The 13682-nt window shown below is 40.4% G+C and overlaps 1 protein-coding gene across 4 annotated transcripts in view; it reads right to left on the reverse strand.

Moving 5' to 3' along the window:
• Window positions 1–13372, reverse strand: part of ETFA (electron transfer flavoprotein subunit alpha) — a 32061-nt gene extending 18689 nt beyond the window's left edge. For 3 of the 4 annotated variants that reach the window (XM_062501104.1, XM_062501106.1, XM_062501105.1), the window contains exons 1-7: window positions 13331–13372; window positions 6158–6307; window positions 4336–4417; window positions 4151–4233; window positions 2566–2665; window positions 1292–1402; window positions 80–181 (exon numbers count right to left, since the gene is read on the reverse strand). In XM_062501104.1, coding sequence (XP_062357088.1) covers window positions 80–181; window positions 1292–1402; window positions 2566–2665; window positions 4151–4233; window positions 4336–4417; window positions 6158–6307; window positions 13331–13369 — 667 coding nt within the window. In that variant the 5' untranslated portion in view covers window positions 13370–13372. The remainder of the gene's footprint in view (window positions 1–79; window positions 182–1291; window positions 1403–2565; window positions 2666–4150; window positions 4234–4335; window positions 4418–6157; window positions 6308–13330) is intronic. The other variant, XM_062501108.1, reaches the window with a different exon arrangement.
• Window positions 13373–13682: the final 310 nt, after the last annotated feature.

Genomic DNA, 13682 nt, shown 5'->3' on the forward strand with positions numbered 1-13682 from the left:
CACTGTGCCACCGATATGATTTACCAAGAGGTACCACTGGTTCAGTGCAACATAAGACATTTCGATGTGATCCACTCACCCCCTGACACAACCACTTTTGCACTGGTGAGCTCCGGCCGGTCGCTCTTCGTCAACTTCTGCTCGATCCACTCAGAGATGCCAACGGGTGGTGGAGGGGTCACTGCGCACCAGACGAACCAAACACCCAAGAGGAAAATGAGAAAGCATGTGTTTTCAAGCTGAAATCTGAGCTTAAGCTTAATTCAGAGATCATTCTATAACCAATTCTGCTGCAAGCTTTTGCTGAGACTCAGAGCAGTAACTGGCTCTGAGTTACAAGGCTTGCTCACCAGTTGTGTTTAGGGAACCTACAGTACAAAGTGCACTGAAAGGAATTCTGCTGTGCAAGTGTTACACACCGATACCAACCCAGCAGAACAAGCGTGAGCAGACAAGTCAATCAGGCAATGCACCAACAGTGCAATACACTAACTTCAGAAGTGTTTGACTTCTACCACCCACAGACATTAGGAAATATAGGATGGTTCAGAGGGACTAAGCCACAAAACAAAAAGGCCCAGAGTGAAAAACAGCAGAGGTCACCAAAAGTGGAACCGGTCACCCAGAGTAGTTGTGAAGTCTCCACCTGTGGAGACTCTCTCAAAGCCTGACTGGACACAGTCCTGGGCAACCTGCTCCATGGGGCTGGACTAGATGACCTCTAGAGATCCCTTCCAACATCAGCTACTTTGTCATTATGTGACTGCATTTCTCAATTATCAAAGCTACACTGGCTTCGTTACATTGTAAACTAAACTGATATAGTTAAAACTGATCTAAAAGAACAACTGGGTGTTCTCAAATCAATTTGAACTGCCACTAATTTAGCTTGATGATGTAATGGCCTATCTCAATTGCAATGTGATTAAACCAAAACTGCAGAAAGCCAAACACTTCTATTTTTGCTCAGTCTTGTTTTGAAAACCAATCTGGTTATTCAAACAGCTGGAACGTGTCTGTCCTTAAAGTTTCAAGACTGCAGTGACAGAAGTTGGATTTCAGCACAGATAATATCCATTTCCTGTCAAAGGAAAGGAAGTAACTGTGCAGATAATCCATACTTTCTCTTACCAGACACCACTAAAAGGTGCAAGCATATGTAATTAAAAGTATAAAGCTAATGTTATGACAATCAGTTTGCCTTCACAAATATATCTACGAAACATCGCCATGCAGTGAGCAAAACTAACTCTATTAAATAAAACAACAGCATCCCAGAACAAATACTCACACTTTTCTACACTGGCACTACCACCACTCACTGGTGCAGCCTCAAAGGAAGTTCCCCGTACAGTAAACACTTTGATTGCTTCATCGCACTGCACAGTGCAAATAATATTTCCTATAAAAAGACACATTAAAACTTTAAAGATTATCAGACATACTGTGCTTTAAACAAAAACAAATAAAATTAATATCAAAACCACATTAGCAGTTGTACTAGAATATGCAACATCCACCAAAGTACTTCCCAAAACTGCAGTTTTAGATAACTAAAACTTAGCACTTAATAAAAAGAGATTACAAATACTTTAATTGACATTTTAGCCATGTGTTTCCAAAGTATGAATACAAATCCTCTATTTTTAAAAGGATATAAAGCATTCAAATCATCTCTTATGAATGGGCTTTTAAATTTCAGAAGGGATAAAAAAAGAAAATTGAAAATGCCATTCTTACACAAAGAATGTCTGTAATTCAAAGTAGATCTTTTATCCTGTTGTATGAATTCATCAGAACTGAAGACAATGAGGCCTCCCCCAAGTATTTGTGGGATTGTGTTTCTCTCAGAGAAGAAGAAAATTTTAAAAAAACAAAAAGTGCTGCAACATTTTTCTAAACAAACTATTCATAAAATCATCTTGAAACTGAATTATTGGGAAGCAACTTAAAGTGCAGCACAAAACCACATTCTGGTACCATAACTCAAAATGTAATACCCTGTTGGTACACGTTGTACAACCTTTACAGTAAAATTAAGAAACACAAGCTAATGAGCTCATGTCTAAAATAAAACACAGTGTCAGCCAAGCATTAGAGAAACAAGACTGAAAAAATAATTACCAACTAAGTTAATTAAATATTATAAATAATTCGTTCAATGTCTTCATAATTAGAAAAAACAACCCTGTGGTATCTTAAATCAGAATTAATGCTAGTCCTATTAAATAAAGCTGGACAATTAACCTGTCTCATTCTTTCCAAAATCTGATCAGAAGGGCATTAACAAACACAGTGCACAGAAAGGATGTGACCAAATTCTGTTCCTTAAGGTGACAGACCTGGGTTTGACATGCTGCTACCAAAGCCCTTGCAATTACTTGCTTTCTCACAAGAGAGCATCATGTCATCCCCAGCCTTCATTTTACATGAATCACAGCAACTGAGATTGTAAACTGAAAATTCCTCTCATATTCCAAGGTTTTAACAACAGGATCACGTAGAAGAATTGCAGTACTGGATTCCTCATTGGACAAATACCACACAGCTTTTGTGATTACCCACCTGCATAGATAGTTCTCACAAAAGTATCTGGGGACTTAATTTCAATAATGTCAGAAACAGGGGCAACATCAAGTTTGCCAGCCACTCTGGGAATAAGATTCTAGAAGTTAGAGATGAAAAAGTTAGCAAAGTGAATGCTAAGTAAAATGCACATGGTCAGTAAAAGAACACTGCTGACCCAATTTTAGCATCATATAATGCTGTCTCTAAGACATACAGAACCACGATTTTTGAAAGGCTACTCATGTAGCTTTAGCAGCCAAATAAAACCCCATTACTGTAATAACATTAGACATTTTGTAAGACTTACTGTAAGTAGACCCTTAATTCAATATCTGAAATTAGGAGACTTATTTGCTTCAAATATTCCGAAACTGAATATAGATGCCATGTACTCAGAAAATTGACAGTTATGGATTGCTGAGCTCTTGGCACTTCAAGGGAAAAAAAAAAGTGCTTTTGGAAGTTAGATGCCAGAAATTATAGGAAAAAAACCCTGCACTCTTTCCCTCCAAAGCAAAAAAAATTAAAAAATAAAAATAAAAAATAATTTTTATATTAAAGTATATATTCTCTTGCTCCAAAACTTATTCTAGAAAATTACTTAGCACCTTTAGAAGAGGGAAGAAGGCTAAACAGAGCAGCAGAAATGATGAAGAAATCAATGATAAGATGATGGTTTGCTTTTTGTCTGCCTCTTAATCTGGTACAAGAAAAAAGGGCCCAGTTGTGAAATCTTTACTCACACGAAGCACTCAAAAACGGCAGTGTAAGCTTTAAAGCAAAATCCATTAATTCATACTACAACAATGCAGCCCCAAAAAAAAAAAAAAAATATGGCTTAAGATGCATCAAGATTTCTCTTAGCAGAAACACAAGCATATGGATTGATACTGATTGGAAGTGAAAGTAGTCAGATGGAAGCCGATGTCATTACTCGTCCGACATCGGCAAGATTGCTGAAGGATTCTTTGTCTCTCATTTGGCTGTACCACAATGTTGCTCAGATTCTTAGCACTGAGGTTCTCCATGTACTTATAAACACATTCTTTAAAAAAAAAAAAGTTTTGAAAAATTGCATTTTCATTATAAACCACCCTGGCTGCAACTTAGATCTGTGTTATTTATAGATGTTTACAGATATTTCAATGTACATAACTTATATCACAGATGCAAATCCCACTCCAAAAAAAAAATCTTGCTTCCAATAGGTCTGCACACTTTCATTTCAACATGCAAATAACAGATTTTTCATCTCGATTTGCTGTGCTTTTCCTTACAATTTTCATGCTTTCAGATCACTTAATCTTACTTGTCTTCTTGTACATTTTGCCTTGTGTCCACAGGACTGGCTGATTATCACAGAATATTTCTTCTACACTGTATTTTGCACATCAGCTTATAAAAGAACTCAAACATCAATCATGAAATCAACTAATGATGCCTTCAGCAAACTACTGTAAAATAGTTTGCAAATGCAAAACTCTCCATGGCTGATCTCTCTCAGGCCTGATTCACACTCTTACATACAGCAGTATCTGTCTCTTTTCTACAAAAGCTTTTTGAAGCTCTTTCATCCACTTACCTTCCCAAAGGCAGATGCTCCAGCACAAATGTGGGTGTAATTAAATTTTTTATGAGTTTCCACAATCAAGGGAGTCAGCTCCTCTGAGAATAAAAATATATTGCTCAGAGTTTACAACTAATCTTATTTTCCATCACAAATACACCAATAAATTTCTTTTGCCAATAGGTAAGAACAACTCTCACCTGCTAGAAATCCCTTGTACACATCATGCTGAGCCACAAGAACTTTTGCAACACCCTGCACTTTGCTGAGTTCTGACGCTACCTGTGATTACAAGTGAATTGTTATTAGTTTGTGTTTTAACAGGCAAACATGCAACAAGGGAGTCCCCCCTGCAAATAGCTCACAGCCTATAGATTACTAAAACCTGAACCAAAAGTACATGAATTTCCAAATCAGAACAAACCTGGATGGAATAAAATTGCACATCTTCAGAGCCACAGCATAGTGCCTCACGGGATAATGAAAATTAATTTGTGAATAAGAGAACTACGGAGCAAATCAAACTGAGCAAAACTTGCCTCGAGCATGCAGGGCTCCACACGGATCCCTGCATTTCTTACAGCAGCCAACAATCACACTTGAGGATTACTGCTCAGTATTCCAGTACAATCACCAAGAAACCAATCCTACCTACTTTAGATCAGTCAGCATCTACCATACAAATACAAATTTATAACACTGCTATGATTTTTGTCCAAATTCTAGGAGCAGCCCTTTGTTTGCAACGGACTTTTAGCCCACTGAAGCAATGTGTATTTTCAATTTATATTTACACATTTTTTTTGTTTGAATTGGCACAAGTGAAGTTTAAATGATAAAAGGGTTACTACAGATCAGAGAGAAGAAGACTGACAGCGAGGTCTGGAGACCACATGCATCGTCCAAGAACCAGTGCAGTTTTACTGAGTTTGATGAGTATCAGTTTACCCTCAAAAATCAACAAAGGAAATAAAGAAAAAAATCCCTAATAGCTGCTGCAGAATATCTGAGCCACTGGCTCTTAAATAAAAATTTAATAAAAACACCCTCATTTTTTATAAAATACTTTTTCCCATCATAACATAAAGACTCCACATATTTAGCATTAAAACAAACAAAACATTCACAGTCATTTTTCACTTATGCAAGTGCATAGAATAAGGAAACTTAAAGGCACACATCAGGCACTTCTTTTTTCTTTTTAATTTTCTTGATTTAGTTAAAATATTTGCTTCATCTCCAGCTCAAACACTTGAATAACTACTGAGGTTTCTCTAGCTATTTGTGAATAAGCAGCTCCAAGTATGTGTTCTTCATGAGATACTACACGTTGCTTTCAAAATAACAGCTCATAAACAGTATGTAAATATTGGGCATCATTTTTTGTACTTCTACTGCTCACACAATACCAAGTCATGCTGGAATAAAAGTGCCACCTATGTACTAACTACATTGTCTCTAGAATTGGCACATAAAAATTACACTAAAAATACACAGCTAACGTACTTTTAGGATGTTTTTACATACATGAGATGTGTGATAAAGTCAAGGAGCACTGATTTCAGAATTTCAGATTGCAAACACTCTACACAACTAGCAATCAGTTAGTAAAGGCAACTTGCTCAAAAGCCCAATTTATCACTGTTGTTTTTTATCACTTCTTGTGTTGTTTCACTTCTGCTGGTTTCCATTTAAACAATCGCAAGCTTCTTTCAAACTCTTAGCACTGCAATAATTGTATTTTAAACTTTACAGAGATGTATCTTGTTTTAAAAGTTAAATGTCCTTTAGTCCTAGAAAAAATTGCTTGCTCAAGCAAGTAAGAGCCATTATTGATACTGTCCCCTGTGACATGAAATCTATATCCCCATTTTATCTTTAGAAGAGACGCAGTTCCAAGTGCAGGACTTTCCTGGCATGGTTTCTCCTCACTACAGATTATTTTTCAGGCTGCCCAAGATGCCGCCAAGTACTGTTTCACTGCATTCTTTATTTCATCGGTATGAAAATAGCATTTCCTACCTTGTCACAGCTGGTACCAGCCACCAAACAAGAGACCTCCCCTCCCAGGTGCTTTGCTGCAGTGATGGCATTGAGGGTGATGGGTGTGAGAGACTCATTGTTGTGTTCTGCCACCACCAAGGTGCTCTGAGACCTCTGCAGCACCGACACCTGCGAAGGAAGGGACACACAGCACTTGGAAACTTAGCACTGAAGTTAAAACTCTGAGCATCCAAGGCTCCACAGAAATCCATCAATTATACAAATCGTAAAACACTGCTGTCAAACAAACAGGCTCATGCTAGATAATTTTTATAAAGAGAACACAGAGTGACACAAAAAAGAAAAGTCAAACCCGCTTGACTTCAGAAGCTTGTCTGTAACATGCTGTGCTTAAACTGAAACTCCACAGGAAAATACTGAACTGAATTAAGAAAAACGTTTTCACACGTGACATTCAAGCTCTGTTGATCACTTTACCAAGTACCTTAAAGAGTGAGGATTAGACAAGCAAAAGTAAGACACAAGGAAATTAACAGCTGCAAATAAATATTTATTTGATTTTTCTAGGGTGGTTCTCTGGCAGTGTTTTATTATAAGTTTTAAACAAAATCTAGCTACAGAACCCACTTTTATATTTAGATATGTACAGAGGCAAAATTTTATGCAGTGGCTGAATGAAAATTAAGCAGCAGGGCTCACAGCCTGAAAAAAACACTAGGAGAAATCTTTATAGACATCAGGTTCATTTTTCCTCCTTTTCCTTTAAAACATTTGAGCACTTAGTCTACCACAATTTAATGGTCCTTAAACAACAATTTCGACCAATTCACCATCCAAACACCAACGTGAACTCCTAAAGCAAAAATGAAAGAAATTAGAAGGTATAAAAAAGGCAAAAAAGCTGCCATAAAACCAAACCAAAATATTCTAAATTCTGAGACCTTCCTCTCTAATATTCAGGTATATGTGTGAAAAGCCTCATTCCTCCAAGACTAATACTAGGGTAAGAAAAACATTTTGGATGGGAACAAGAATATTGTCCCTCAAGTGTCTGTCTACCCTACATGAAGCCCAGCTGAAGACTTGAGTTATGATCAGTGTAGGATGGAACACATGGAAAATCAAGGAAATTCATTAATATAACCAAGAAACTAACACAACACTAAAGATGCACACACAGCCAAACACTACTTTTTTAAACTTACATTCCAACCCCATTTCCTCTCATGCCAAACATGCACTTGCCTACAACTTCAAATAAAAAAAGAAAATATGAGAGGCTAAAATTTGCATCTGGACTTCAACCACACAAAGCCTACCAATACACTGAATTTCAAACACAGAAATCAAATCCCAAGGACTTCCCTGGAACTAATCACAGCGCACAAAGAAAAATACAAAGATAAGTTTCTGCAGAATCTGGATCATAATTGGTCCTTTTGGTTAAAACAGTAAGGATTCTCGTAGATGTGCTCTGCATTTAATCTCTTATGCTTGAGGTTACTTGCTGTGATTAAATAGTCTAAGCTCTTTCAAAACCAATTGACAGTAACAAAATATTTACTGGCACTATAGATCAGACACTGTATTTTTGATTATGTTTCATACACCATTTGTAATAAAAGTTATGAAATTTTAGTCACCTCTTGAAGAATAAATCCATGCCTTTATGGCAAAAAAGCCCACTCTCCAGCTATCTACAGTTACGTCATGCAGTAAAGTGGACCACACTCCTAGAAAATCCTCAAGTTTTCAGATTTCCAAAGGGAGACACATGCATTTTAAACACATGCTTATTTCTGCCTATATTAGCATTTTTCCCCTAAATAAGCACTGCACCACCACGACCATCATACTGTCAAACCATTCTTAAATAAACTGAGAAACAACTGGTTTTTAGCCAAAACGAATACAAGCTATAGAAGCTGCTGAGGACTGACTATTACAGCAGTAATCAGGTATTATTTCTAAACCAATAGTCCAAATGTTATATTTGTGGGAATATACACAATATGCACACCAAAAGGCCACTTAATGGATGACATTTCTGAACATAAAGACAAGACCAGATGCAAAAGTAAATTTAAAGTCACATTATATATTATGGGTAAAAATCTAGATGACAAACAAGACTTGTATGTGAATCTGAATTTTATATACTGAGACACATTAAATAATTGTCTCAATAAACAAAACCAAACCAAACTGACTTTTGTTTGTTAAAATAAAGAACCTGCAGTAAAACCAAAGGCTAGTTCATGCAGTCATATGGTCCTGAAAGCTCAGAACCTGCAATGAGCCAATGATAAGACAGGTAGCTCTTTTGATGAAGTTACTGTCCAGCTGCACACGTGGGAGAACAGCCCATTACTCCACTGACATCATTTCTACACTTGGGCAGGATGTTGACTTTGAAGCCTAAATAAAATAGGAAGGCAGAGAACAAACCTAACCAGCTAGCAGCAGGGAAAGAAAGCACAAGAAATAAGACAGACAGATCAATCAAACTATTGAAAACAATGCCTTAAGAAAGAAGATCACTCAGTGCTTGTGCCATGGAAGGTTCCTGATGAATACCAAGCTCTGGAAAATCAGGCTATCCACAGAAAACACCTGCAGATAAACATCCCACCTGCTGGAACCCAGAAACCTGGGAGTTTTGAGCTTTCTATGCCTTCTCACACTGACCACATGGAGAACAGTGCTTTTGCCCTGAGACCTTGGAGAACCAAATCTGAGTGATAAAATTAGAATCACAGGTGTGTAGTTAGAAGTGTGTGATTCCACATGGTGAAGGGCTTTGAATTTAGGATTTTTAAAATGTAGTAATAAGTATGGAACAAGATGGAAGTTTTTGGGTGTTGTCTGTTTCTGTCTTCATTATTTCAGGTAGTAGCTTTTAGTTGGACAGTTAGTGCTGCACTGCGAGTCACATAGCTTTTGTTATTAGGTCAAAAGAATAAATAATATAGGTATTAGTTCTTTATTAGACTGTTTAGCTTTAAAAAACCTTATTACTAGCTAAATTCACCTCCATTTTACTCACTTTTAGCTGGCAGCTAGAAGTGTCATAGAACCATCTGTACTTTAGATAAGATTTAATAAACAACCAAGCCCGAACACAAGAAACTCACCTCCTTCGTGTTTTTAGTCCTGACTCTGAGTGAAGGCAGAAGAAAACAAAAACAAGCCACTAATTCAGTGGTGCAATTAACCCATTTACACACACCAACCTGAGCAACTGAGGACCTTCTGCAGCATGACACCAGGTAGTGACATGCCAGCAACAGGGAGGTAGAACTGGGAAACTTCCTCAGGTTTAGGTACAAATCACAGGTAGACACCTGTTTCCTCTACAGCAGAAACATCTTGTGGAAGCTCTGAACAGTGACTCAGTCTATACCAAAACTAACATTTGTGAATGAAAACCACTCAGAATTTCCAACTTCCCCTTCCCTCAATATTTACTGTAGAGCAAATTTGGCCTCTGACTTCCAGATGTCTAAAAGCGTAGGAGCTGGTGGCTGGGACAAACTCAGGCGAGCTCTCTATATTCAGGTCTCGAAGCTTGCAGTTTATTACATTGGGCATGGGTGAAAAGGGCCTTGCTGCCAGACACAGCTCAAAGCAGGCCCAGAGGAGCAGGATAACAAAAGGGGTGAAAACAAGGGTGAGGGGTGCAGGGACGAGGACAAGGGAGTGAGAGGGTAAAGGTGCAAGGGGGCAAGAGCATAACGGCAAGAGAGAGCAGAAAGGCAAGAGCAAGAGAGACAAGGGCAAAAGCAAGAGAGTAAGAGGAAGAGAGAGCAGAGCAAGAGCGTAAGAGAAGGAGGTCTCCTTTTACAAAGTCTTAAATCTCATTCTATGTTGAATATTCTACTTTTTCACTGACCAATCTAGCGCAAGATACAAATTTCTAACATTAACATACAACCTATAGGAAACACTACATTACCATGTTTCACCATTTCCTTATCTCTAAACCTTATCTTGGGCCCTTCCTGTCCTGCCAGGAAGGGGGCTCTCATGGCTCTTTGGTATGTTTGCAGCAATAGGCATTATCTTAACAAAGGGAGAAGACAGGCATCCATAGTGCTGCTCTCCAGACGCTCAGTCGGGAACACCGCTTTCATTTCAATCTCACCTACAGTTTCCCTATTCCAGGCTTCTTTTGCTAAACAATCATATCTATAAGGCATTCCTATTTCTTCCTCCCCAAAATAAAAGTTGCTAAGATTAACTCTGATGTGCAGTATTAATCAATTAAGCCACTTGCAAAATAGCCACGGATTCACTGAACTGATTGTCTCAAGTTTCCCCAAAGCACCATTTTGCTCCCCCACTGAGAAACCCATCACTATTTTCCAACCAGAGCACAAAAAACGTAAGTACAATATCTGGATTTCTAGGCTTCAGACAAAATACCAGCTATTGGTCACCGCTTCTGTCACAGTAGAACATCATCAATCTGGGCCCATCCAGCACACATGCACAGGTAAAGCCAACACCACACACACTCAAGGCCCCCACTGCATTTGCACAAGTGATGTGCTCTTCACACAAAGCCACTGCAAACCGAGCACCTGTGGGTCTTTCAGCACACAGACAGGCCACCTGAACAGCACACATGCCCAGCACCTCCTCAGTACAGATGTACTGCTTGTATACTAAAAAACACTTGTATCAAGAGCTGGAAAAACACAGAGGGAAGTGTTGCAAATCTTTGCTTGCTGCTGGGTGGGATCGGTGTGTAGCAACAGTGGTGGCTAACTGCTTGCAGCCTGCTCTAAGGACACTCATTAATAATACCAGAATTAGGAAATCAAATCTAACCAAAACACGTGGCAGTACAGCAACACAAGACGGGTTGGCCAGAAAGCTCCTCCAAGAAATGCCAGAGATGCAGCAGGTGAACTCTACATAGCCACATGCTCCAAATATGCATCAAAAAGAAACAGGGTGCTAGAAACTTCACCTGGGAAAATGAAGTTTGTCTCCCTTCAGAAGAGCCACTGGAAGTCACAGGAACAAAACCAAAACAGACATTCACAAGGCAGAGCACTGAACAAGTGGACCTATAAAAGTATCTCTAGAGCTAATTTTCTTAGCTGTAAGAGCAAACTGGCCAGCAGATAAAATTTTAAAACTGTTTATTAGGAATTCCAGATCTCATGGAGAACCATTAACACTGGGCAAAGCTCCCAAGAAGGAACTCCAGGAACTAGAAATTGGGGTATTACTAAAGACAAGGGCTACATTCCTAAACAACAAAGCAATGCCTAATTCCAGTAAGACACACTCGTGTAGCTATAAAACTTTAAACTAGCTACATAAATTTGGTAAACTCAGAGAGAGAAGGGAACTCTAACAAAGCATATGTTTCTAGAATCTCTCCAAAGACATGGCTACAAAAGAGGTCTAACAGACAGCTCTGTAACTCCAGGAAACATTAAGCAGAAAAACAAGACTAAAGGCACCTGAATTAACGAGCTATAACTACAGCAAAGAACAGGAATAAAAAATAAAACCACTTTGCAAAAAGGATTTTGTAATCATAATAAAGACTTAATACTACAAAGTGATTGAAGCAGCAAGAGAAAGAGATAATACACAATAAATTTCCCCAAATACACCACTTGCAAACCATTAATAAAAATCAACAAAGCTATTTTGAAATACAGACGATACTGAGTGCAATTCAACACAGTAAACTCCCTAAATGGCTTATTCCCACCTCTACACCAACTTTTTGGGCACTTGCAGTCTCATTCCTCCTCAGTACTCCCATCTTCAAAGTTATATAAAAGTCCAACTTTCCTTCCTGCTCATATTCCACAGGTTTCTCTCATCTTTTTCTCTAGGCTCCACTCACTGTAAGCATCAGCAGGGCTAAACTTTGCACATACCAAAAAGTGAACCGAACTGTTTGTTTCACTTCTTGCACAGGCTACATTGTTGCACATACACTGAAGCTGCACACAATGTTTTAGCGGATTCATTTTATAAAGTTACTAGTTTAGATGAGTATGGCTGACAACCAAGGAGCTGAACTGACATGTGCAGGCCATGAAACTGAATTGTGCAGAGAGCACGTGAGTAAAGCACTATTTACACAGCAGTACCATATGATTCAGAGATCATCGAGACCTTTGCTCTACAAAGCCTGAAGCCTCACAACAACTGAGATGTGTCCATGACTATAACAGTTAGAATTCTCTGCTTAATTTAATTATATCTGATCTACCTTTACTCATCTTTTAAGAGATTTTTATTGCCTGAAACTATTTAATAGACACATAACTACTATTTTAGAGCTGTACTGAACTGTAATACCTTTAAAAGCCTTGGAGAGCTCAAAAAGAAACTTGTGAGATTGCAAATTGTTTACGAGGGCTATTTACACACAATTCTAGTGGAGAGGGTATCTCCTGGTGAATAGTAAGAGATTGAGCAGATATTCGGGGACACCTCATCAATCTACTCCAATTAACCTTGAATTCACCTAGACCTTGGTAACACAGCCACAATGACACACCAAGCAGTAAATGGCCTCCAGAAGTCCAGCACTCCTCCCAGCTGAGCAACATGAAGGTCAAACCGGAGAAGCAGCAGGTGTTTTGCATTAGCTTCATCCACAGGTTGTGATAATAAAGGAAATCATATTTCTGCTCAGGTGTGACTGAGAAACGCTGGATTAACCTGTAATACCCCAGAAAGCCTCTCCCTGACTCACAAATATTTTTATAGTGTTCTTAAGAGTTTACAGTAACAAACTTTAGAAGTCTTTTCCACCTGTTGCTCAGCTTGTCGTACTCAAGGGTGGATGCGAGAGAGCACTCCCAGAAGTTCAGCATTTCCCTGATGCCTACGATACCTTTCCACACAGGACAACAGCCCTCAAAACTCCTGCCTGTCGTGACCGCCGAAAAGGGCTCCTGGAACACCGTGTCCGCTCGGAAACTTTGCTTTTAACAGACAGAATGGGAGAGGAGTCCAGAGGAGAAGCCCGACCCCGGCGGCGCGGGGCGCTCGCCTCTCACACACCCCCTCGACCACCGCTGCCGGGCGGGAGGAGCTCGGCCCGGCCCCACGCCGCGCCCCGCACGCCCTTCGCCCCGCAAGGCAAGGCCCGCTCAGCCGGGGCGGAGGGAAGGCCCCGCTCGGGGCTCGCCGCGCCCGCCCCTCACTCACCGCCCGCCGCAGCCGCTGCGCCGCCACCGCCCGCAACATGGTTCCGCCGGCCCGCAGCGCGCCGCTCTCGCGAGAGCTCGGCCGGCCCCGCCCCGCCGCCCCATTGGACCGACCGCCCGGCCAATGAGCGGCGGCGGCGCGGCCGGACAGGAGCGGGGAGCGAGCTGCGGAGCCCGCACGGCCGGACAGGAGCGGGGAGCGAGCTGCGGAGCCCGCACGGCCGGACAGGAGCGGGGAGCGAGCTGCGGAGCCCGCACGGCCGGACAGGAGCGGGCAGCGAGCTGCGGAGCCCGCACGGCCGGACAGGAGCGGGCAGCGAGCTGCGGAGCCCGCACGGCCGGCCGTGTCCCGC

The sequence above is a fragment of the Cinclus cinclus genome, chromosome 13 (assembly GCF_963662255.1).
Source record: "Cinclus cinclus chromosome 13, bCinCin1.1, whole genome shotgun sequence".
Classification (NCBI taxonomy): Eukaryota; Metazoa; Chordata; class Aves; order Passeriformes; family Cinclidae; genus Cinclus; species Cinclus cinclus.